Genomic DNA, 27363 nt, shown 5'->3' with positions numbered 1-27363 from the left:
GAAATGAAATAAACAAGTGAATAATTATAAAACAGTTTTATTTGGGATAATTTCATCACAGATTTGGGAACCTCAAAAACAAACAAAAATGTTTAACAAGCGTGGTGATTATAAAACACTATAAATACATTTGTGGTATGTATTGGTGATTTCATGTTATTTATTTATTTTCAATGCAGCTGCACTTTGTCCATCAGTGCAGTACAGAGCAGAAATGTGATTGATGACAAAAAAATGTTTCTTCGATTTTGTTTAACAAGTGAAACCAAAGAAACAAAATGGTTGTGGTTTTGTCATACACAGGTTCTAAGACAATATCAACAGTGTGGATATTCAGTACCTTCTTAGGCTTGGCATAGACTAATTATAGTGCTCTATCATCATGCCTATGAGACTTGCATGTTAGTCTTACTGTATGATGCACTTGGCGGTTCCCATAAGTGACAATCAGTAGTAGTATATTGTAGCTGCATGTGTTATACCAGGGCACTGTCACCAGGGTATATGAGCCTCTACATGAGGTCAAAAATATAACTTTTGTGCTTAGAATCTACAAAGCTCCTTTTCCAATATATAGCTTTGGGAAAATGCTGTACAAGCCTTTTATGAGAATGGCCGCAAATATTTTATAAGTGGATGTTTTGTAGTCCAGATCCTGTTATGGGCCCCAGATTCTAGAAACTTGATTGGTATAGACATTTTGTCTTACAATCTTTAGAGGGCACTATTATCACATATAGCATAACATTTGGTACAGCCTTATTTTTTAAAAAAAGAAAATAAACAAGATCAATGTAAAGTATAATCTATATCTGCTATATTTTTTGCTTAGCTTTGTCTATTTTGATGCTTTCCTCCACGATCTCCACACATGCTCTCTATCTTCCTCATTCCTCCAACTGTCGCCTGTGCCCAATTCTCTTCCTACAGTACTGCACCCTTAACCTTTTATAAACCTTTTATAAAAATCGTTTTTCAAGGATTCAAGCAGCCTGGTTTGTGTTTGTACAGAAAATCAGCCCGTATTGGATTTAGGATTTCAACAGCTCCGATCTGAAAATAATGAAGGGACTATTGTTTATATTAGAATGACTTGATTTGTCTCATCTATCTTGTAAACGATTTGCAGCAATCTTAAATAAAATATCAACTAAACAATTAATACTTATATACCCTCCTACAAATTATGAATTGTATTTATTAATGAATTAATCAAACCATGCCCTATCAAATAATACACTTAATTTATCAGGACAATATAAACGGTGGGAAACGTTGTCTATTATAATGCAGAAATGTATCATACAATGCATGTAGAAGAAAACAACCAACTTTTATTGTAAATGTAGCAATCAAGTGCATAAAATGAGCCACCTTATTCTATGCAACTGTTATTGGACATAGCATTACAGGGGGCGTAGGCCCCAAAGGAAAACGTGTTCAGAAATCAATAAAATTAAGCACCTATGGTGGATACACTAAACAATAATTTACATATAGGTCCTAGGAGCAAATTCAGCTAAATGGTGCAAATTTGCACCTGAACAAACCATGTTGCAATGGCAGGGTTGCAAATGTATGGACAATACTGTCTGCTTTTATATATAACATGCAAATACTAGGTAGCTTTATTTAGCGCTGCTATTTAGAGTTTAGCTTGGGTGTACCACCATCCTAACCCACCAGCAGCACAACATGACTTTGTCAGGGTGCAAAACTGCACCTTCTTGGTGGGTTACTTCTAAGGCCCATAGTGTTTAGGTACCTGCAGCCCAGTGATAAAGATGTAATTAGGTCCCATGGACACAGATGTTATTTATTTCTTTCTCTTAAAAAAATTGACAAAAATATCCCAATAATGTTATCCTGTGCCGAAAGCAAAAACAATGCACATAGACTGTTTCCTTACGTTTAATGATATCTTTTGTCTGGTTTTGTCTTACTACATTTTTTGCTTTTTTTTCTTTTAACATTGAGTCTATGGGGACTGATCTAAAACATATATAAGCGTTTCTAATGCATTTTAACATTCATTTTTTTCCTATGTTACATGATAAGAACATGAAGATTGGCAAATACATATATGGCAAAATACAGTAAGTTGGGTAAAAAACAAAAACAAAAAAAGGATTTAAAAAAATGGAAAACAATGTATTAAAATAAACATAAGTAATGATTGTATCTATCAATGTTTTGTCATAATGTATAGCTGTGTCATTGCTATCACTAAACCATGCCACAGTAAATACAGAGACACCGTACACTGTAACACATGCTGCTTTCTCGGAGAAACCTCATCAAGAAACCACTAACAACATATATGTTTATTGATTATCCAATATTAAATATGGTAGTACTAGTCATACTAAAGCATTATTGAATGTCATTTACAAATGTAGTCTGAGCAAGCTAAATGTCTGGTTGTACTGTATATGTTACAGGCGACAAACATGCAAAGTAGCACAAACAAGCAGTATTAATTTTGTGTGATCTCTGTTCACTTATGGAGATGCCCCCTTGTGGACAAAAATATTTTTTCAATCTCATGTATTCCTGTGTTGTGCAATAACTCAATAATATGTCTGTGAATATAAGAGGGACATACATATCTGCTCAATTTTCTCTTCTCAAAGCATTTTGTTTTGACAGGCATTGGATTAAAAGAAACTCTGCCTAACAGAACAGAAACAAAGTATATATGACATGACAATTTATAGCAATTTATTTGTAATCTATGCCTCAGCGGTTTCTGTCTTTTCAGCCTGCTCTGCAGTTTGGAGGCAATGCATTCTGGGTAAGTACTATGGCTGTATTCAAATTACTTGTCAATTTGTTTTCCTGTAATAATACCTATCCCATGCTTTATGCTAGTATTTTGAACTATACATTAGCATACTGTTTCTGATACTAAATAATATATAAAAACACTCTTGCGCACAGATAAGGATTTATTTAGTAAATAGAATAGGAACAGGTACTAGCCCCACAGTCAACGCACTGTCAAGTATAACACACTCATTTTATTTACATTGTTTTGGAGTGAACACTGTACATTATAGCAATTATATCTATGTATTTCATTTATCACATATGGGTGATTCAGGAGCCATCCAGCTGAGTGGAAATGGTAACATTTCTCACAAATTATAGTAATTTTGTGATACAGGACTGGATATTGATACATAAAAAATAAGGATGTTTGAAATTTGATTATACAAGTAAAGGCTATGGCAAAATTGTAACATCAAATCTGGCATTAAGTATAATCTCAACAGACAAAAATAATTGTATATACAATAACTACATCCCTTAATAAGAGAAAAGATATTCCTTTCAAATGTTAGAAACAGTACAGGTTTTGTATCTTGGAAACAGATTTCTCGATCTAACTTAAAGAGTTGCTGCAGCTCAACTTCATTGTTCTACTAATTGATTTCCCATCCTCCTTGTTGTGATCCACTCACTCATCAAAATCTCAACAGTTGTCCTGACCTGGGACTAATACAAGTAAAGAGTATCACTTTAAGTGCACCAGCCAAACATCCAAGTGTCAAAATAATGACTTTATTTTTTTTTTGGGCAAAACTATTTAAAATACCTTCCATTTCAAGTTTTGATTATGTATATACTTAGGTTAATTACATTGATATGAATTGTAACTTTTTGTGTCCGGAATGGAATTGCTATAATAACATTGGTCCTTGCTACACTGGTGAGTAAAAAAAGAAAAAAAGAATATATGCATGATGTATTTTTTTAAACAAATGTGAAATCAACTTGTACTTTGCGAGGTAATAAGTTAAAATCGAGCACCAATATAAATCTTGTTAATTGTTTTTTTTTTGTTTTTTATAAAAAAGATAATATACATATATATTTTTTATAGATTCTTCATGCAAACTTGGCACCGGCTGATATGAGTTCGAATCAGGCCAGCTTTCAGTGTATCTGGACTTGGAGAGCTCTGGAAGGACTGATCAATAGTTGTAAGCCAGAAGCTGTATTTGTTAGCAAAGTAGTGGCAAGTCCCACGACCACCATTGCATTCAATGAACGGAGTCGCTCTGAAGTCTTCCAAGCAGCTGCCTGGAGAAGAAAGGGATTGTCCTCCTCCCTCATCCCCTGCGGCTGTGTGCTGTGATAAAGCAAAAGAGACAAAGGAAAAAAGAAGAATTATTCAGAGATAGGAAGTTGTTGGCCACAAAACTGCCAGTAAGCGTGGGGCTTAGGATAACTTTTACTTCTTTTAGGTATGTCACCACCATAAGTGACAGGAAAAAAGTTGGAAACCTTTTATGCAACACGTAATTCCTATGTACATGATGTGAATATTATAGGTAGACATTCATGATAGCTTTGAAATCATGTTAATATTAGGTGTGTTGGGATAGGAGCACTATGCTCCTTCTACTTTAGTCCCTGGTGGTCTAGGGAACGGAAGTGGGGTATTGTCGAACTCTGGCCGCACAGCGCTGCTACACATGTGTGGCCTCTCTGTCAAGGTTGAGCTGTGAGTAAGCAGCGTGTAAGCTGCATGGGGGAAATAACAATATATAGACAGTGTCTGTATATACAAATTGACTACAAGGCTATGTAGTACATAATAACCTGCATTGAAACTACTGTAATGCCTGTGTCTTCATTCTACCACAAGACAGTGTACCTGCTGTATACTGCAAGATTACTTCAAGTTCAGAGGTAGAACTAGCGAGCAGTGGGCCGCGGTGCAGGGAGGAGGGAACTGGGGCCCCCGAACCTCTGTATCTGCCATGCAGCGGGCCTCATTATCTCCATGGGCATTGGTGCATGGCACCTGCCGCACCAATGATAGTTCTGCCACTGTTCAATTTTATGTATGTCTGTACCTGCATCCTGCATATAATATACACTACTATATCCTGTGAATAGACCAACGTTTAAGTTTATAAACATGTGGACTCAACATCCTTCTCACAATCCGCTATAACCTATTCAAGACCTTGGCTCATACCATCCGCCAATAGGTTATCCCAATAAGGTGCGCACACCCTGTACATTGTGACCAGTGAGCAACCTGGCTACACATAGGGATGGGCAAAATTTGCTTATCTGGTTGTTCGGATTCCAGGCCAAACAACCGGATTGCAGCACTATTTATATTGCTGCCTGCACCAGTGGATCCAACAATACCCCCATATATCTGGTGATGGATATAATCATGTGACACAATGTTCTGTCATACCCAATCACCTTTGATTCCTTACAATTGAATTTTGATTGTGTATAGTTGTCGCTTAGGAAGGCAGACATGGCACAGTAATTGTCAATTTCACCAAACAAGCTCACGCTATGGGTGGGCTACATGGCGAATTATTAAAAAATTATAATTATTTTTATTATTATTGTAGATTTATAAGGTGCCACAGTGCTCCGCAGCACCGTACAGTAGGGAAAACAGTACATACATAAAACTGGGACATACAAGGTAGACAAAATAAATACAGACATGAAAACAAAGGGTATGAAGGACCCTGCTCATTAGAGAGCATCTTACATTCTAAATGGAAGAGGGCACAGCTGTATCAAGAGGAGTGAGTGTGGCTCAGAGTGGAGATTGGGACAGCTGTGAGGGTGTATTAATGTGAATAGTGTTATGGAGGACAAGGTCACCTCTAAAATGAGATGGGTTTTCAAAAAGCATCTAAATATTTGAAAGCTGTGGGAAAGTGATTGAGTGGAGTAAGGAATTCCATAAGTGGGGAGCAGCACGGGAGAAGTCTTGTAAGCGGGAGTGAGAGGTGGTTACTAGAGACACGACGGTCAGATAGATCTAAGTTGGTGGGAGGGAGAGTATTTTGATATGAGATTTGAGATATATGCAGGGGTAGTGTTGTTGAGGGCTTTGTAGGTAAGGGTGAGTAATTTGAATTTCATTCTGGAGGACATAGGGATTTGCAAAGTGGTACAGCAGACGTGGAGCAGTGAGAGAGGAAGATCAGTCTTGCAGCAGCATTTAGGATGGATTGAAGTGTGGATATATGGATGTAGGGAATGCCAGATAGCAGGAGGTTGCAATAGTCAAGACGGGAGATAATAAGAGAATGGATAAAAGTTTTGGTAGCATGTTGAGTAAGAAAAGGGCGTATTCTGGCAATGCTTTTAAGGTGGAGTCGACAGGACTGGGAGAGGTCTGGATGTCATAAATAAAGCAGAGGGCGGAGTCAAGTGTGACACCAAGGCAGTGGGTTTGGGAGACTGAGGAAATTGTGGTGTTATTGACAGTGAGGGAGATTTGAGGGGAGGTGGTGACTCTGGGAGGAGAGAAGATAATAAGCTCTGTTTTGGACATGTTGAGCTTTAGGTAGCGTTGGGACATCCATGTGGAGATAGAAAGACATTTGGTTACACAAGATAGTAGAGAAGGAGAAAGGTCAGGGGAAGAGATATAGATTTGGGTGCCAAAAATGACATAAAAATGATAATCTAATTATTCATTCCCTAAATTATTTTTAGTGAGACCTATAATAACATAACTGCTATATGAGATATCTATTAGCTATCTATTAGCTGTCTGTCTGCTAAATACAAAACAGATCCCTCTTCAAACTATATAAATAGCAAGAATATACATTATTATTTATTACTGCAGCACTTCCTGATGAGAAATCTTATGCCACAAAGGATGCCTAGTATTGTGATAAATACATCCACATGACCTTTTTGGATGATATTATTGACATACATCCTCATCCAGTTTAGTGAAGAGATCCTGGACACTATTCAATCTAAACACTATTAAGGTTTGTCAGAATAAAAAAACGAAATACCATAACAAATGAATATCCAATCCACAAGCTCCGCCAGCCTTCGGGACAGAACGGAATGGAAGAATCTTGGCTGTGGACAGCAATTGCGACTGCAGGAGCCTCACATACAGTACAGCGACTTATGTAGGGTTTAATTTCTTCATCTGCCACAGGCATCATTGGAAGTGGGGCTGTGGTTGACAGCCAGTAAGATTTATCATTACGGCTGGCATAGTAGCACAAATCTCCTGGGTTACAGTATAGGAAAGGCATTGTATTGAAGCGTTGGAGGCAAGAACCAGCAAGACCTGTAGAGAAAAAACAGAGGTAATTACATTCTTTCCAGATTGTATTTTCTTAACACTTGTGCCAACTATGGACGTCTCTTTCAAAGCATCTCAAATTCCTTTCTCGAATTCCATTGAGCAGTGCAAAAGCAGCTTTGGCCCAGCAGTGCACCTTAATTTGTGCAAGTGCATCTAGATTTCTCCTAAAGGATATGGGTGTATGGTGCAAGACATCTGGAGGGGCACAAGCTTGCTGGAGCGGAGTTGGGTAGAGTGAAGGTGCTCCTAACAAAGTACGAAATATGTGGATGCTGTGCCTTGTTTTGTATAGTAGTGCAAAAACAAGATTATCTTTTGTGTATCAAGATTATTGAAATGAGATCAAGATTGGGGCAGGTGCATTCTTCGGTGGTAGTCTTCAAAGCGACGCTCTAAACCCCGACAACACATACCCCGACAGACTCTGCATACCGAAGGGAGATGTCATAAGACCTCCCCTCTTTTCATGGCAAACCCAATGCAGAAATTCTGCTTCCACACATGATCATATTGAAAGCTGTGTTTTAGTGATTGGTTCCTCTTTGCCAGAAAAAGAGGTTGTCATGCACAGTCTGATTTTAGTATGGGTGGGTTGACCACAGGAAGTTGTTGATCGTCCACTGGCTCAAAAGAACTGTAGTTAAAGTTCTAGTTGCATATTAAGCCTGTCTTTATGTTTAGAGCACAGTGTGGGCAGTTACCACTATGTAAACCTAGGTGGTAGTGTAGGGCACCAGGGTTTAGGGGGCACCTAAAATACTAAATAAGTGACTCAATGTCACTGATTTAGTATTCTTATGTCACTGGGTGCCGCTGACATGGAGGCGACACAGCTGCAAGCTTCTTACCTTTAAAGCGGTCGGATGCTGCTCTACCATGTAGGTACTGGCCACAGCCCAGCACCACACTCTCAGTCTAAGCAGGGCAAGAAGCAAGGGAGCAGGGCAGCGCCTGAGTGGTAATTCACCAGAGGAGGGGGGGAAGGAAGGGGACACTAAGAGACCTGCCTGCAACGGCCCTGGGTAAAGGGCGTTCGATTTTGTATAAATGTTTATTGAATCCTCTCCATTTACATAAGGAAGAATATAATTTTGACAAATGTAATATTAACATCAAAATCCAATTTTAAATGAAGATCAAGGTACCCAAGTCTTGATTGTGTGCTTTCTCCTGCCCTTCAAAATACAACAGACTGTATCCACTCCACAGTTTTCCCATGCCAACAGGACACATTGGCTCTTGATCAGTCTGACTGTGCTTCACTAGGAGATATCCAATGTTCACGCTTCTTCCTGGCATGCCTGGCAGCCCAGCATTTCCTGGAACACCCGCGTTTCCTGCAAAAGACAGGAGAAATTAGTATGTCACCTTTATAGATAATCATTACACACCTTAATACATACATACAAAGAATGACGAGCCCTGGGTCTGTGTCAACAAAGAAATCTGTAAATCCTGCAATATTAGTTAAAAAGTAACCAATCAGAATGGAGAGAAAGCAGCACATGATTGCAGATCATGCAAACTCTTCCCTCTCTCTACATTTCAATAAGGACTACTAGAAGAGAAGTGCTGAAAACAACAATCTGCTAGATAGTGGTGTAGGGCAGTGAAAGAGTCTGGTTGGGGCTCACCCATAAAGGGACATTGAATACAATTCTGTTCTGCCCTTACTTTTATTTTGGGATCTGAGTTGTTTCACATATGCACTCTGCAACATAGTGTAAAACCAGAGTGTGCCCCAAATTAGATCCTGGTTTAAGCTGCTTAATTCACAAATTTAAAACAGAAATGTGTCTTGTGTAGCAATGTAGCCAATTGTAACAGTTAAAATGTTGGAGCATTTGGGATAGTAGGATCCTGTTAATAACAATATGTAGTAGAATACAGTCCCCAGGATTTGGAGGTGGTAATATACATTCTGGTTTTGTCTGATCAAGGTAGCAATAAACTACATTGAGAAGATGACAAAAGTGGGAAGCAGAGTGAAAGAAAGGATCTGGTAGGTCCATACACAGGGTCTCACACTCAGGACAAGTAAAAATGAATCTTCATTCTCTTCACCATCTTTTTATTTATTTCTGCTTCTACTCTTCTGAACTGTACTGTTTGTTTAGGCGTAAATGTTTTGGACAAGTAACTCATGTTCTCATATTCATATTTTATTAATTGGTGTAGCACTTATGTCTTGAAATGAGATATTTGTAGATGTCAAAATTACACTTTCATATGAAATCCAGCACCTCCTGTCTGGGTGCGCAGCAGGAAATAACCTGCAGTCTTTAGTCAATACACAGGAAATCCCATGACACGCCGATTAATAGAAAGTAGAGATGCTCAAGCTCGGTTTTTTGAAAACCGAACCCACTCGAACTTAGGGGATCTGAGTAGGCTCACGAGCTGGCTAGGAACTTTGGCGCGTCCTCGGATCTGAATCGAGGCAAAACGTCATTGTTGCGTTGTCGGATCTCGCGGGTTTTGGATTCCATAAGTACCTCCCTCCCCAGGAGATCCAGCTCCATTGCTCACACAGAAACAGGGGTAACAGTGTTCTTGTCACTCTCCATTCTCCAGTGACATTGCTCAGTGCCATTGCTCGCGCAGAAACAGGGGTAGTGTTCTTGTCACTCTCGATTCTCCAGTGACATTGCTCAGTGCCATTGCTCATACAGAAACAGGAGGGGCAGCAGTGTTCTAGTCACTTGACAAAAATTGACTGGAAATGACTGGAAATTCATGTTATTGAGGTTAATAATAATAATGTAGGAACAAAAAAAGAGCCAAATTATGTAATTTTAGCCCAAAAATCCCAGGGATTTTAGCAAAAAAATAGGCATCCAAAACAAAAACACGCGAGGGTGGTTTTGCCAAAACCAAAACCGAAACACAAAGTTAATCCAGATCCAAAACCAAAACACGGGGGTCAGTGAACATCTCTAAAGGTGCAAAACAATGCACTTTCAACACAACAAAGTGTCTTGCTCTGTACTGAAATGTTTATCTCGATAAAGTTTTGATACTTTTGTATGGATCGAGGATGCTGTGGGATTCTTTTTCTATTTAGAACATTTGTCTCTCTAGCTCATGTTTATTGGGACATGAAAATGGATGTTAGCACAATCTCATTTACCTTTATATCCGACAGGGCCCCTCTGTCCAGTTGGTCCATGGTCTCCATGGGTGCCAGGTTCAGCAGACCTCCCACCTACACCCGGTACTCCTTGTTTACCTTGTGGACCCTGTGTACCTGCAAGGCAGTTTACATTTCTCATAAGATTGGACTGTCAATAATTTAATAATCGTTAACTGTTAATATTTTCCCCATATCATGCTCCTCATGTCCCAGAATATAACATCACTGTCAACAAAACAATCATCACACCACGTCCTATGTCTCCATCCTGAGGGTAATTTTTGACTCTAATTCCTTGGTCTAACTTGGCATCCAATCACAGGCTGAATCCTGCCACTTTCACGTACACAATATCTGTAAAATATGCTGCTTTTTTGACACACCATGCCACCAAGGTTTTATATCATGCAGTCATTCTGTATTATATTAGAATTGTGCCATTCATCATAGCTTGGGTGTATGTAAATATGATTGTATATGTTTAAAAGCCAAGATCAGTGCACTCTAATAAATATGAAGATAGATTTGTGTTATGAAGTGAGTACACGGCATTATGTATAATACCGACACCATTTTGATAAGGAGCTTGCAATCTATAGTCTTGGTTTGTGGAAAAGGTTCTATTAGATAACACTTCTTTAAATGAGGTACAAGAATGAGTGGGTGGAATACCCTCACTAATGACGAGCTAAGGATTAATCTCGGAATGATATGTCTACAACTCCAGGGTAACTCCATTAATCACTTTAGAGAGGTGTAAAACGGAATTGAATTGATATCCATGTTAGAATGTTTGTGTATACATCCAGCATACAGCAGCAGGTGCTGCAGCTTTAATATATTATTCTCGTTGTAGTCCTGGTTTATACTACAATATGATGACAGGTGTTTCAATTGTATAGAAAAGATATAGGGGTATATTTACTAAACTGTGGATTTGAAAATGTGGAGATGTTCCCTATAGCAACCAATCAGATTCTAGCTGTCATTTTGTAGAATGCACTAAACAAATGAAAGCTAGAATATGATTGGTTGCAATAGGCAACATCTCCACTTTTTCAAACCTGCAGTTTAGTAAATATACCCTATAATCGTTTGTAGTTGCACTTCAAGGGCAGACTCCATTTTGATTATGAAAATAAACCTACACTTTATTAAATTCTATATTTGAATAAAAGATGTTTGCTTTTAATCTCCTTTAGTTGCTTTACAAAAGTGCAGTATTTAACACTGCTGAACATATTCTTACCTTTATCACCAAAAGGTCCCTGAGGTCCCATGTCACCTGCTAAGCCTTCAGGGCCAATAACCCCTGTTTTACCAATAACACCCCGATCCACTTCCATGCGCAATGGTTCAGCGGATAACCCACGTATTCCAGGTTCACCCTGCAGCCCTTCAAAAGACAATTAGGATAGTTGCTTATACAAATATTATACAACATCATGTTTTCTTTACTGTTTACAGACAGGAGCTCTATCAATAACAAAAATTCACACCCCAATGTTTTGTATGAACATTGTCATGATTATTGTAACGTAAGGGAATGCGTACATCATATTATATTATTATTCTCTTTATCAGCATGCTTCAGCTGTTCGGAATGTAATATTTGAAATAGATCAAAATGTAGATTCTCGAATATGCCCTAACTGTAATAAGAGAATCTATTTTATTCATCTGATAATAATCAAAGGGATTTGAAATCTTGTCATGATTCAGGTACTGTTACTGTTATGAAGACATAAGCTTACAGCATGGTTACAATTACAGATTTAGGGGCAGATACAATTGCAAGCGCCGAAACGTCGCTTGAGGGGTTAATAAGCGCAGTACCGGCAACTATGGTACTGAAATTTTTGCTTGCACCTCTATGAAGTACAAGCAAAAATAAGCAAACATTTTAACACTGAACATCCCACACATGTACCTTGCACAAGGTTCAGACGAGTCATCACTTATAATTGAATCTAGAATATAGTACAGTGTAAAAAATGATTTTGCTACTCACCTTGGGGCCCCCTGTCACCCTTTGGTCCTTTTGGACCTCTGTCTCCAGGCAATCCATATTTTCCAATAGGACCTTCAATACCTTGTTGACCTTTGTGGCCTTTTGATATAAAACATATTGTTATTGCAATAAGTGTATGGAAGGAGATCATTGACACAACAATGTAAAAACCACGCACACTACCTTTATGTCCAGGATTCCCAGAGATACCAGTAATGCCCGTTTGTCCTCTGTTCCCAGGAGTTCCTTTATCACCATCTTTTCCTTGTAACCCGAGTGGTCCTGGTAATCCTTTAACACCAGGGCGAGCGTTTATACCTGGTCTGCCTTGAGGACCTGGGTAGCCTGTAAGCAAATACAAATACAAAAATATATTATTTATGGCACACGGGAGGGATGGAAAGAGGGTGATTGGGTTTATCACATGTTTTAAAACGAGGGTTGGCACTGAGGGAACTGGGGAGCTTACGTCAGGTCCATACCAGCGGTTACACAAAGATTTAGAACCTTTGTGTAACTGCTGGTAATTCCCAACCTGTTGAATGGGAATTACCCTAATATATAAGGCATGTGGTTTTAGTTTAGTAGAAAGGGTGTTAAAAAATTTCAATTACTGTATTGTGCAGCCTCCTATTTATCTGAATATATAAACAAGCTTTCCCAACACATCAGTGCCTTAAATAGATGTATTTAGACTTCTATATGTAATTAACATTTCTTGGAAAAATTAGCTACCTAACAAGGTGTTATGATATATGTAATACTTTTGTTAGAAAATATTCCTGAGGGGAGAAACTACACCTCTTTTCCATGATTTAGCATTTTTGGACATCGACAATGGGGTCTGCCTCTTTGATAGACCAACTTTAATCGTATAAGATACTGTGTCTTGACTTGCACTTGAGCACTCTAATCATGTAAGTCTCCTTGCCTCTTTGGTTTCTTTTCTATTACCTTGTCCTGTCTCTCAATCTCTCTTCCTTCCTTCAATCTTTGATATCACCGTTCCGTCTTTGTTAGTTTATCTTTTCTTGGTTGTCCCCTAAGCACTTTACCCCTTAGTACACATTAGATGACTTAGATTATTAGGTTTTGTTTGTTAGTTTATGATTACTAATATATGAAAATACTACATATTACTGAATTATTTAACTGTGATTATCAAAAACTATGAGCATGACCGCTAAAAAATAATTGAAAGAAAAATAAATGTTGTCATGCAAAATTGGTAGGATTTGATGTATGTATAATTTTCAAAATTGCACATTTGGCCACAAAATCTGACATGTTTTGCTGGTAGAAGTTGACCATTAGTGTTCCCATTTCTTCCCCAACTACACGACAAGGCAGAATGAATTGACTACTTCTATGAATATTGCTGATGTTAATGTCAATTCATTCTGCTAAATTATGATATTCTGATTGCTGCGGACTCACGACCCGTGGAATATCCCTGGATTGTCTCCTGACTCCGGTTACTCCTCCTGCCTCCTGTGCTACGGTCTCTGAACATAAGCTCCTACTACCAAGGAGTTAAGACCTGCTGCATACGAGTACATGTGAGCATAACAAGCACTACTGGGAAAGGTGGCTGCTATAGGGGAAGACCTCTACCGCCTGTTCTAGGAGTTCATGTTAGAGCCGTCAGCCATAACAGTGGTAAAGCAAGGCAAATGTTCTATCACTTTTTAAGATATACCGATGACTTCTGGGCACTGTAACTTTGGAATCCATTGGAGATTTCTTATCTTAACTTAACAGAGCAAGAAGCAGGGTAGATATTTTTCAATTTAATAAATGGAAGTTGTGACAGACCCGGGCCTTATATTGAGAATATCGTGCCAACCCGGTCTGTCCTCAGTGGGCCAATTGAACAACCATGGCCCACTCTGTTATTAAATGCCGCCCGGTGGCCAGATCTGTTATTACTGTGGTGTCCAGAGAGGGAGGGGAGAGGCAGCTCACAGGAAGTGTGAATCAGCTGTGGACCCTGTGACATCAAAAAGTAGTGGAACGGGTTAAAAAAAGGAGGGTCAGGACCTTATCTAAAATCAGTAGGGGGTCTCTCCCTGTTTGCTAACTATTGTTCTAGCAAGTCTGCAACACAGTCTGAATGGCACCATCACAGCAAGGGGTGACCACTGATGTCATGCACTATTTCCACCCCGGTTACCACCCAAACTCTTCACACCACCAATCACAAGAGGACAGTGAGTGGGGGGGGGTGGTGAGAAGGGACCAAAAAGGAGCTGTCTGGGGGATGGGTGTGTTGTTGGAGAATCTGGAGACAGCAAGGACCTGTTAGAGAGTAACCGTATTCTCGCAGGGTCTTAAAGGAATGCTTGAGGCAGGAGCTTCTTGACAGAGATCGGACAGTGTACCTCTAGGACTGATTCTGTTACCACTCCATCGGGAGACACTCGCAGATTCTGGGGAATTGGTGAGCCTACATCCGTAGGGAGACTGATACCCAGGGTCCCACCAAGCTGGTGGAGAGTTGGCCGAGCGGCTGGGATCAGCAAGATACACAGACCCACCTTAAGGATCAGAAACCCTGGCCCACTTGGATTGTCAGCTGTGGATTTTATTACCAGGAGTTTGGGCCTGCTAGGACTCTGTGCTTGGAGGTAACCTGCTGGGGATTTTGTTGGGGAGTTTTACTTGCACTGGTGATTTTCCGACACTTGATATATTTGGCGGGGGGAACAAGTTTCTCCTTGGGGAGCACTGTTGTATTTTACTAAGTGTGTGCACTTTGTTTAATAAAAGGGATTATTATTTCTTTCCTGTCTCCTTACCTGTGTGACCTGTGAACCTAGAGGACCGGGTATCTAGAGAGCTTTGGTAATAACCCCGGTGTCCTCACAATTTTGGTGGCAAGCAGTGGGGTCACACAGTCCCAACGTTTGGGTAGAGCGCAGGGACTCGTATCCAGATACGGTCAGGCTCTGTAAGGACACAAGGCAACAGTCTGTCAGCACCAGTGTTAGTAAAAAAAAAAACAAAAAAAAACCCTAGCTAGGAAGTCAGCAGGAATGGCCACAGAAGCAGAGCAGATCAGCTTAAAAGCCACAGAGAGATTCTATATGAAAGCAAGGAAACAACACTTGCAGGGGTTCTGCAGAACCAAAGGGGTGGACTTTGATGACACAGACGTGCGTGAAGTTCTGGTGGCCAAACTAATGGAATGGGAAAAGGCCCACCCTGAGGAGATGGAAGAGTCAGAGGTGGAAGAGGAGGAGGCCAAAGACCAGCCACAGAGACCCCCTAGTGGGACACAACCCAGACCACCGTCCGGCACTCCAGCAGTGCTGCAAGATTGGCTGACAGCACTGGGGGAAAGGGCAACCCTGCATGAAAGGGCAGCCGTACTCCAAGCTGTCACTCACCGGACCGTGAGTGCCTCTTCCCGGACATTTAGGAACCGTGGTCGTCCACCATCCTGAGGGTCTGCGCATGCGCAGCCCTTTTCTATACTTCAGTGTATACCCCTTTAACTCAATTGGCAGATCAGGCAACCTCCCTATATTAAGCACCTGTGGTCAACACCACGTTGCCTGATCTTGGAGTCTCATTCCTCATGAGTCTCTGAAGGTGTTCCTGTATTCCTCGTGTATTCAGCGCTGCTGATTCCTGTGGTTTCCAAACCACTTCTATTCCTGTGGTTTCCATACCACTTCTACCATCAACTGTATCATCAGGACTGTTTGCTGATTCCTATCCGCTGCCTCCGTGCACTACAGTCTTCTAAACCACTTCTACCATCAACTGTATCATCAGGACTGTTTGCTGATTCCTATCCGCTGCCTCCGTGCACTACAGTCTTCTAAACCACTTCAACGTTATTTTATATCAATGTGACTGTTTGCTCATTGCTATCCGCTGCCTCCGTGCACTCCAGCTTTTACTTCACTCACCTGCTTCTCATCAAGTCTGTTTGCTGATTCCTATCCGCTGCCTCTGTGCACTACGGTCTCCTGCTTGCAACTCGCCTGTGTTCATCATCGTGACTGCCAGCTGGCTACTATCCGCTGCCTCCGTGCACTACAGTCTCCTGCTTGCAACTCGCCTGTGTTCAACATCGTGACTGCCAGCTGATTACTATCCGCTGTCTCCGTGCACTACAGTCTCATCTCATCTTTGCTGTGGCTTCCTCGAGACTGCCGCTTTCATGACCATCTGCTACACTTCGTGATCTACAGCTCCTGCCCTGCGCTGCACTCCTGTTTCCCATCGCTGTTGGTTCCTGTGGTTGCTACTGGTTACCTCCGTGTGCCGCTGAGCCCTGCTGCTGTGGTCAGCGCTATCGTCCTTCTCCTGCTGATCCACTCTCCACGCCTTCACGTGTTCCACTGGTCTCTACCCTCCTGTCAGCATTGGATTTGTATCTCATCTACTACCCTCTGCTGGATCATCTCTATTCTCCTGGGTCTCCTATGAGTCCAGTTCCACGTGTTGCTGACTCCTGTGGATTCGTGTCCCTGTTGGTCTACTCACCTGTGCGCTGCACCTGCTAGACCTCTGCCTCACCTGTCCAGGGACTTTCTATCCAGTCGGCCTCTAGCCGCTCAGGTACCGCTGCTATCCCATCTGACTGCTACTGCTGAACCACGGTATGCATACTTCTCATTGACTGTGCTGTGTATTGCATATCTTGCTGGACTGTGTTTGGTTCTCTCTGGAGTCTGCTATCCGCTGAGTCTATTGCCATCATTGACTGTGTTATCATTGTGCTGGACTACTTCAAGAAACTTTCTAGATTGCAGACCTGCTCAGTCATTTATATATATATATATCTATATTGTGTATATTACTGTGGATCGTGTATAAGGTGCCTGTGTATATCCTGTGTTGCAGTTTTCCCCCGTGCACCTCCTCACATATATATTCAGTGGTACAACTTGCTGATGTCAGACCACTGATCCCTGTTTCCGGTATCACCTGTTCCATCCTCCTCTCACATAGCAGTGGTACAACTTGCTACCGCAGACCACTGACTACCTGGATACCTCCACTTGGATTCCATTCCTTCACTCAGACAGCGGTACAACTTGCTACCCGCAGACCGCTGACTCTCACCACCTCCTTGTTTCTGTTGGACATTCCTCCTCACTATAGCAGTGGTACAACTTGCTATCGCAGACCACTGACTATATTCACGTGTTCTTGTCCATACAGTTCCTTGTGTATTATTATCTCATTATTACCAGTGTTGCTAGTCATAGACTTTCCTGAGCATCTCATCGGCCATCATTTCATGTTCCGTGATCACCCAGCTACCAGAGTACCCTATTACCATCTACATTGCTCTGGTAAGCCTACCATCTGGTGATCCCTGGGTAAAGACTCCTAGTGCCCGTGACACAAGCAATGTTGGGGGTAGCATATGAGGTACCCCAGATTCAGAGAGTAGAAGGTCGGGGAGAGGCCCGGTTGAGACCTCAGCTGGGATATAGTGGAGTCCCAATTTTTAAAGAGGCAGACACAGACATTGATACCCATCTCCAGGTTTTTGAAAACTTGATGGGAGTCCATGGGATTGAGGAGGAAGAGTGGTCCAAATATCTGGGACCCAGCCTGACTGGGAGAGCGCTGGAAGCTTACCAGGCTCTAAGCCCTCACGAATGTGGGGATTATGGTACAGTGAAAAAGGCACTGATGGTAAAATTCCAGTTAAATGCAGAGACCTACAGATACAAGTTCAGGACTTTGAATAAAGGAGGGTCACAGTCGCACCAGGAATTTGCCAGCCAGCTACAGAGGGCCTGCGAGAAATGGATGGAAGGGAAAGGGGCCCGCTCCGCTAAGCAAATTAAAGAGCTCATTATGCTGGAGCAGCTGACTCTAAAAATGGCCCCAGAGATCCGGGAATGGCTGGCGGACAGAAAACCTGAGACCCTGGAGGAGGCAGCAGGGCTAGCTGATGAGTATGTGGTGAGTCGACCAAGATGGAGAGCCCCTAGTATGCCTAGTCAAGCAGCTGCAGGGAGGGGGAGCCGAACAATTCCAGCAGGTCTAGTGACACCGGGAGCCCCCTTTATTAGAGAGAACTCTGCCCGGAATCCAAGAGATGAACCAGCCCGATCCAGACCCTGGGACCTGAATCCAAAGAGGTGCTTTCGGTGCAACCAGGTGGGGCACTTCCAGAGAGATTGCCCCCGTACCAGAAGTCCGATCCCAGGAGCCAGAGCTGCACCAGTGGCCGCTGTACAGTATGCCCCAGGAGATTTTGAAATCGGCATTGAGGCCGAGCCACCCTGTCCTGATGTGCCAGAGGCAAGGGACGGGGTGTATGTGGTGAACCTGATTTTGGGGAAGGGGAGGCAGAGCCCTAGGAATATGCAGGGTCATCTACAGGACGTGTGGGTGGGGGACTGCAAGGTCCAGGGGTTGAGAGACTCAGGAGCATCCCTGACCCTGGTGGAGCCTGATATAATTAAAAGATCCCAAGTTATGGAGGGACAGCAGGTCCGGATTTCCACGGTGGGGGGCCATCTTGCAGATATTCAGGTGGCCCGGGTACATTTGGATTGGGGGGCGGGATTTGGAATGGTGGAGGTGGGCATTCTGGATGGACTACCAGCAAAAGTGATTTTGGGGAATGATTTGGGCCAGGGATTGGTCACTCACTTTGTGCAAGCTGTGACCCGCAGCCAGAGCCGAGCATAAGCCACAGCAGCACAAGAAGCCGCAACGCCAAGGAGACCACCAAGATTAACCCCGGCAACCAGAACCAAGGAGCCAGAGGCAGCACCGTTGGTGAGTAACCCAGAAATATCTGATGTTGTACCAGAAATTGATTTGGGGGAGGAGGACAGAAGGGAATTTAGGAAGGCCCAACAGACTGACCCATCCCTAGCCAAACTGAGGAGTGCAGCAGACGCTGGGGGAGGGGAAGTGGCAGGCAGTAAAGTAGTGTGGGACAAAGGACTGTTATATAGGGTAGTCACCCCCACCCTAGATCAAGACCCAGGGACAGAAGTGAAGCAGTTGGTAGTACCATGGGCTTACCGGACCCATTTATTAGCGCTGGCCCATGACATTCCAGCAGCGGGGCACTTTGGGACCAGAAAAACGTTGGCCCGGTTGTTGCGGACTTTTTTCTGGCCTCAAGTCACCCAGGATGTGAAACGTTACAAAGCCTCCTGTGACACCTGTCAGAGAATAGGGAGAGCCCCTAAGAAAGTTCCACTACAATCCCTGCCTATAATTGAGGAGCCCTTTGCCCGGGTGGCTATAGATATCGTAGGTCCATTAGCCATCCCCAGTTACACCGGAAAAAGATTCATCCTCACCCTGGTGGACTTTGCCACCAGATACCCAGAGGCAGTAGCCCTGTCGTCCATAGACGCAGAGCATGTGGCCCAGGCTCTGGTGGACATTTTCAGCCGGGTAGGATATCCCAGGGAAGTGGTTACTGACCAGGGGACCCAATTCCAAGGGGACCTAGTCCAGACCCTATGGGAAAAGTGGGGCATTAAGCCCCTACGAACCACCCCGTACCATCCCCAGACCAATGGGTTATGTGAGCGTTTCAATGGAACGCTGAAACACCTCCTGAAGGCATATGTACAGTCTGAAGGGAGAGACTGGGACAGGGCCCTGCAGCAGCTCCTGTTTGCATACAGGGAAGTACCCCAGGAGTCCACCGGATACTCTCCTTTCGAACTTCTGTATGGCCGGAGGGTACGAGGCCCCCTAGACCTGGTTAGAGAGAGCTGGGAAGGAACATTCCAGGCCAATGAGCAGCCTATCCTTAAATATGTAGAGAAGATGAGGGAGAGGATGAAGAGAGTAGCGCAGCTGGCGCAAGGCCATTTAAAAGGAGCCCAGGCAAGACAAAAAGAGTGGTACGATGCCCACGCTCAGGATAGGAAGCTGAACGCAGGACAGAAGGTGATGGTGCTAATCCCAATGAGACGGAATAAACTTCAAGCCACCTGGGATGGCCCATACAAAGTGGTGAGGCAGGTAGGGCCGGTTAACTATGTAGTAGCGCTGGATGATGAGGAAACCTGGCTGAAAACCTTCCACATCAATCGACTAAAAGGTTATGTGGAACGGCAAGTGGCAGCAATGGTGGTGTGTTGTCCCCCCATGGGTCCCACAGAGGTAGACCCCCTACTGGAGATGATAGGGGAGGTGAGAGAGGAAAAGGGGGTGGAGACAGTGACAGTGGGGACGCAGCTAGGAGAGGGACAGAGGCAGGAAATGAGGGAGGTACTGGAGAAGGAGCAGGCCCAATTTACCTGTAAGCCCGGTCGTACCCACCTAGCCACCCACCATGTAGACACGGGGGAGGAGAAGCCCATAAGGCAGGTAGCATACCGCATGACCCCCGCTGTACTGGCCCAAGTACGGAAGGAGATAGAGGAAATGCTGGCCTTAGGAGTAATTAAGAAGTCAAATAGTCCATGGGCTGCAGGGGTGGTATTGGTCCCGAAGAAGGATGGGACCACCCGCTTCTGCGTGGACTACCGTAAACTAAATGAGGTCACCACCACTGATGCTTATCCCATGGCCCGAATAGATGAGCTACTAGACAGGCTAGGGGCAGCCAAGTTTGAGGTCAACTTTGGATCTGAGTAAGGGCTATTGGCAAATTCCCCTCACCCCCGAGGCTCAGGAGCGGTCAGCCTTTATAACCCCACTGGGATTGTTTGAATGTACGACAATGCCGTTTGGGATGAAAAATGCTCCAGCCACATTCCAACGGATGGTTGATGACCTGTTGGGGGGGTGTCAGGAATTTGCCCAGGCTTACTTAGATGACATTGCCATCTTCAGCCAGACGTGGGAGGATCACTTAGTGCAGGTGTCAGAGGTCCTGAGGAGAATCAGGCAGGCAGGGTTGACCATTCGCCCAGACAAATGCTTCATGGGCATGGCAGAAGTGCAATACTTGGGGCACCGTGTTGGTGGGGGAATCATACGACCTGAACCGGCAAAAGTAGAAGCCATTGTTCAGTGGCCCCCGACCCACCAACCAAAAGCAAGTACGAGCGTTCCTCGGGATCGCAGGGTACTACAGAAAATTTGTGCCGCAGTATAGCACTGTTGCCAGGCCCCTGACTGACTTGACAAAGAAAAAATACTCTAGACGTATAGAATGGACCCCAGAGTGCGAGGGAGCCTTTGACGCTCTGAAGGCAGCATTGACCCAGTCCCCAGTGTTAGCAGCCCCAGACTTCAAGAAACGATTTCTGGTACAGACAGTTGCTTCAGGGTGTGGACTCGGTGCTGTGCTCAGCCAAGTGGGGGAGGATGGGCATGAGCACCCAGTAGTTTATTTATCCCGAAAGCTGGTGGATAGAGAGGTAGCCTATGCCACCATTGAAAAAGAATGCCTGGCCATAGTGTGGGCCCTAAAGAAATTACAACCCTACATTTATGGGCAAGAGTTCACAGTAATTACAGACCACAACCCCCTTTACTGGTTACAAAGATCTGCTGGGGAAAATGGGAGGTTATTACGGTGGAGTTTAGCATTACAAGGTTATAACTTTACTATCTCGCACAAAAAGGGAAAAGACCACTCAAATGCGGACGGACTCTCCAGAAGAGAGGAGGAGAACCCTTCATTAAGGAACCCACCGTGCCAAGGAGAACATCTGGAGCCCGACCACCAGACTCCAACTGTCCCCTTGATTTAATAAGGGGGAGGTATGTGACAGACCCGGGCCTTATATTGAGAATATCGTGCCAACCCGGTCTGTCCTCAGTGGGCCAATTGAACAACCATGGCCCACTCTGTTATTAAATGCCGCCCGGTGGCCAGATCTGTTATTACTGTGGTGTCCAGAGAGGGAGGGGAGAGGCAGCTCACAGGAAGTGTGAATCAGCTGTGGACCCTGTGACATCAAAAAGTAGTGGAACGGGTTAAAAAAAGGAGGGTCAGGACCTTATCTAAAATCAGTAGGGGGTCTCTCCCTGTTTGCTAACTATTGTTCTAGCAAGTCTGCAACACAGTCTGAATGGCACCATCACAGCAAGGGGTGACCACTGATGTCATGCACTATTTCCACCCCGGTTACCACCCAAACTCTTCACACCACCAATCACAAGAGGACAGTGAGTGGGGGGGGGGTGGTGAGAAGGGACCAAAAAGGAGCTGTCTGGGGGATGGGTGTGTTGTTGGAGAATCTGGAGACAGCAAGGACCTGTTAGAGAGTAACCGTATTCTCGCAGGGTCTTAAAGGAATGCTTGAGGCAGGAGCTTCTTGACAGAGATCGGACAGTGTACCTCTAGGACTGATTCTGTTACCACTCCATCGGGAGACACTCGCAGATTCTGGGGAATTGGTGAGCCTACATCCGTAGGGAGACTGATACCCAGGGTCCCACCAAGCTGGTGGAGAGTTGGCCGAGCGGCTGGGATCAGCAAGATACACAGACCCACCTTAAGGATCAGAAACCCTGGCCCACTTGGATTGTCAGCTGTGGATTTTATTACCAGGAGTTTGGGCCTGCTAGGACTCTGTGCTTGGAGGTAACCTGCTGGGGATTTTGTTGGGGAGTTTTACTTGCACTGGTAATTTTCTGACACTTGATATATTTGGCGGGGGGAACAAGTTTCTCCTTGGGGAGCACTGTTGTATTTTACTAAGTGTGTGCACTTTGTTTAATAAAAGGGATTATTATTTCTTTCCTGTCTCCTTACCTGTGTGACCTGTGAACCTAGAGGACCGGGTATCTAGAGAGCTTTGGTAATAACCCCGGTGTCCTCACAGAAGTGAACAGAGAAATTCAATTGTCAGTGTGAATTATTCTAAATCATTACAGGATATATCCAGAAACTTAAATTGAACATAACCATACCTCCCAACTGTCCCATTTTCAGTGGGACCGTCATGATTTTAGGGTTCTGTCAGGCCCAGAGACAAATTTGCCCCCAGGTGGGAATGTTGGGGAAAGGAGGTATGTAATGGGCAGCCTAGCACTTTACAGTACTAGACAGTCTTCTGAGGGCGTGGTCATGCAAACTGACGGGGACATACATGTTGGAAGGTGTGTAAACCACACCTATACTATAATTAAATATTTTCTTATGAAATTGAATACTTCACCTTCCAAAAATGTTACTATTTACTTATTTAATGTATGAATTTTCCCAATTTTTGGTGACACAACAATAAGAGCTAGATTTACTAGACTGCAGGTTTTAAAAAGTGGACATGTTGCCTACCAATCAGATTCTAGTTATCATTTATTTGGTGCATTCTACAAAATGACAGCTAGAATCTGATTGGTTGCTATAGGCAACATCTCTACTTTTTCAAACCCGCAGTTTAGTAAATCTAGCCTTAAGAGTTGTATCAATCACTGGGATTGTGGCCATTATTCAGAGCTGAGTTTACTGTACTACTGGTAAAAAATGCACGGCTGTGATGCTCTGAGGAACATCGTGGCCAATTAAATCTGCCCCTCAGTCTATGGCTTCCCATTTGCCTCTATTATACTTCTCCGCACAAAATGATGCCCACTCTGTTACAAGCAACTCTCTCCTCACACAATCACACAGTGGTCTCCTTGCATCTCCTTCTGCTGTGAAGCTTCTGATGATCTAAGTGCAAAGTTTGAGTGCATGCAGCAGCATCCGATTCAAGCTTTGGGCATCTCTAAGGTACATGTATTTCTGTCTTATCACTTGCAGCAGCTACAGGTCTGGTGTAAGTGCCGAATGATCGTGATAACGGGTGTGTACGCATGCTAGAACATGTGTTTGCAATCAAGAGCAACAGTAAAAATACATTTTATGAACAGTACACATTAATAACATCCTGATAAATGTATTTCATGGAAGAAAATTATTGTTTTGTTTTAAATGTTTTTTAATTAATTACTTATATTTCCATTGCCCTCAGCTACTCTAGATAGAGTATTCAATGCAGAGAGAAGCAGACATATCTTGTATTGCAGGGTAACAAAAACAAATAACTGGCACATGATACAAGCATTAATGAAAAAACTCTTTTAAGTTCTCATGAAATATGTACCATTGACATATAAATCTTTGAATATCTTCGTTACATGTAAACTGTGATTTACTTAAAAGGATGATCTCTCTCTCTCTCTCTCTCTCTCTCTCTCTCTCTCTCATTACTTGTATTTACAAATCCTAAATAAGTAAAAAAAAGATTTATATTACCTGGCTGGCCAGAAAGTCCTGGAGCCCCAACATCTCCTGGGATCCCCGACCGGTTAGAAACACCAGGAAATCCACGCACTCCTTCAAGACCAGGTAAACCAACAGTACCAGGGGAACCTAGTGCCAACAGAGAGTCCTGGTCACGTCACCAATAAGCATGATTACTAGTAACAACTACACTAGATCTAATCAGTGGGCTATTTATAAAGCAAACAAATTTAGTTAAACAAACGTCAGCTCAAATATGTGTTGTGCCTAGTGCAGGCGATGTATGTTTTAGACATAAATGTATGGTTTTCTTCTGTACAGGCTATAAGCATACTTAGGGCCACTGTAACATAGTTCTTGGACCACGAGGGGTGGGGGCACATATACATTGTACTAAATGGAAGTTATAAGCTCTGCTATTGATCTACACACTCACCAACCCCCTTTATCTTTAAACAATGTACTGCACAGACAGATGTAGACACTGCATACAGCATACAATCCGCCTCCAGCATTAGGGTCGCAGCAGTGTCAGATAATATATATTTTACTGCCCAGGGTGTACTTTTATTGGCAGTAATGTGTGATATGTTGATTATTTTGTTAGAGATATGCATACCCATGTGGACAAATTCTTTCATTTGTATGTACAGCATGGTTAGAATTTATGGTAATATATCTATGACAGTGATGCATTTCCTGCAGTCTAAGTTACACATTTATGGTTATTTACTAAAGGTAAGATATGCAGATGTGCCATATATTTCTGTTTGTGTAAATGTACATAATTGTCTGTCTAGCCTGTAAGAGAGGGCATGTTTACTGCATGCCGCCTTCATTACACATTTTGAAACAATTCCAACAAAAATGCTCTGCACAGTCTTCTTAGGCCAGTCTGGAAATGCGCTTGGTGGAAAGAGCAAAAACACCACTCAACTCCATCTCACTACCACTTCAGGACCACACACTTCAGCTTTTCATTTGTCTCTCTTAAGATACTACACAGTTTAGCCCCATTTATGTCTTAAGCAAATCATTAGAAGAGATATTCACTGACCCCTGTGTTTTGTTCTTGGTTTTGGCAAGTCTGCCCTTGCATGTTTTGGTTTTGGATCTGTATTTTTTTTGAAAATTAGCTAAAATCACATAATTTTGCTTACATTATTATTAACCTCATTGACACTAATTTCCAGTCATTTCTAGTCAATTTTGACCACCTCACAGGTCACAATATTATTTTCATCCACTTTCGGACAAAGACTGCAGCGACCTGGCTGGATGCTAAGCGACAAAGCTACGCCACAAACACACGGCAGTTCATAGCACATCTAGGAAACATTGCCACACAGCAGTGGCAGAAAAGAACAGTGGTGCAAGATGGAATTGTCCTTGGGCCCTCTCACCCACCCTTATGTAAGATATTGAAAAGGACATGTACAGTTTAAAAAGCAACCACTCCAGCAACATTGCTTTAAATAATAACATTTTGCAATACTAAATCTTGGTTTTGCTTGTTGGTGTGCCTCTTCCTCACTCAGCAACACACTGATTTGTGATGTTTCAAAATTGCATTTGTGCTGCGGTCCTGCACTTCTGCACATTCATAAATGACCATTATTATCTTAATACACATACCCTTGGTTCCTAACCATATAGTGCATAGCTCCATGTTGACATTTTATATATGGATGCTTTGCCAATAATACATAATGATGTAGGCAATAAAGACTAACTATATGGATAGAAGTATGAACTCACAAACTATTTCACTAACCTGGTTCTCCTCTGACTCCTTTTGCACCCGCATTGCCAGGAAATCCAACCACAGTGCTCTGCTCTCCCTGATTACCCTTTTCTCCTGTGGTTCCTTTTAAGCCCGGTACACCAAACACATCAGCCCCTGTTTAAAAGAATGCACTGATATTAACAACCAGTTCTAAAAGTGATTGTCCTATTAACTAAATAAAGCTCAATTGATGCCAACTGTACCTGGTGTCCCTTGATGGCCCTTACTGCCTGTCAGACCTTCAAGTCCAGAAATTCCTCTGAGTCCGGGAAAGCCTGTAAAAATTAAAGAGCTGCTCATCATGTATCGTTCTAGAATCAAGAGATTTCCAACCAGCTACTTGAATTGTACAATAAATAGTAGATTTTAGCTGTAAATGTTTAAGATGTGTATAAAGGAAGACAAAGGAACACAGTGAATAAACCCGCCGGAAAACTCTCAGCTTGATACATTTACTCCTAGATCTCTGTCTCAGATTTGGCCATATTCACAATCCAGCTGGACTTACCAGCCAGCCCTATAAGCACATTTACCCTTAATGACTTTGATGGTTCTCTCTTCTTAGCTGGTTTTAATTTGAAAATAGAATACCACAATACCCTTTGGAAAGGAATACAGAGTGATTTAATGTATGCTGTGACTTGGGGGTAGATTTACTAAACTGCGGGTTTGAAAAATGGAGATGTTGCCTATAGCAACCAGAATCTGGTTGTCATTTTGTAGATTGTACTAAAAAAATGAGAACTAGAATTTGATTGGTTACTACAGGCAACATCTCCACTTTTTCAATCCCGCAGTTTAGGAAATATACCCCTTGATCTCTCACCTTGACATAAAAAAGAAGCTGACTGAGTTTTGAAGAATGTATTGTCGTTTTAACATTTTCTAGAGGAAGAAGGCCATACAGCCAGAGGTAAGAAAACCAGACCTTTCTGTAGTTTGTTAGCAGCTAACTTAAACCACAGGGACCCAATTACATTATATGGGAGTGACATTCACTAAACACTATGATGCTGAGTAATCTTCCTCCAGTAGAATAGACAGAGAATGGTTTATCACTCCTACACTACTATAAGAAGCTTGGACTGTAAATGGCTGTCCTATTCTCCCTTGTTCGTGTGATGACTATTGCATTGGAAATCATCTATTACAGGAAGACACCAGTTTACTATATTTAAAGAAATTT

General features: G+C 42.7%; 1 protein-coding gene across 4 annotated transcripts in view; it reads right to left on the bottom strand.

Moving 5' to 3' along the window:
* Positions 1-21: 21 nt before the first annotated feature.
* The window catches only part of COL4A2 (collagen type IV alpha 2 chain), a 218390-nt gene continuing 191048 nt past the window's right edge, over positions 22-27363 (bottom strand). For all 4 annotated transcript variants that reach the window (XM_075200005.1, XM_075200006.1, XM_075200003.1 and 1 more), the window contains exons 40-49: positions 26381-26452; positions 26166-26291; positions 24404-24520; positions 12439-12600; positions 12256-12354; positions 11494-11640; positions 10242-10358; positions 8257-8448; positions 6807-7093; positions 22-4135 (exon numbers count right to left, since the gene is read on the bottom strand). In XM_075200005.1, coding sequence (XP_075056106.1) covers positions 3881-4135; positions 6807-7093; positions 8257-8448; positions 10242-10358; positions 11494-11640; positions 12256-12354; positions 12439-12600; positions 24404-24520; positions 26166-26291; positions 26381-26452 — 1574 coding nt within the window. In that variant the 3' untranslated portion in view covers positions 22-3880. The remainder of the gene's footprint in view (positions 4136-6806; positions 7094-8256; positions 8449-10241; positions 10359-11493; positions 11641-12255; positions 12355-12438; positions 12601-24403; positions 24521-26165; positions 26292-26380; positions 26453-27363) is intronic.

Source organism: Mixophyes fleayi, chromosome 2 (assembly GCF_038048845.1).
Source record: "Mixophyes fleayi isolate aMixFle1 chromosome 2, aMixFle1.hap1, whole genome shotgun sequence".
NCBI classification, from domain to species: Eukaryota; Metazoa; Chordata; class Amphibia; order Anura; family Limnodynastidae; genus Mixophyes; species Mixophyes fleayi.
The sequence above is the reverse complement of the archived record's forward strand: the minus strand, read 5'-3'. Positions and strand labels throughout refer to the sequence as shown.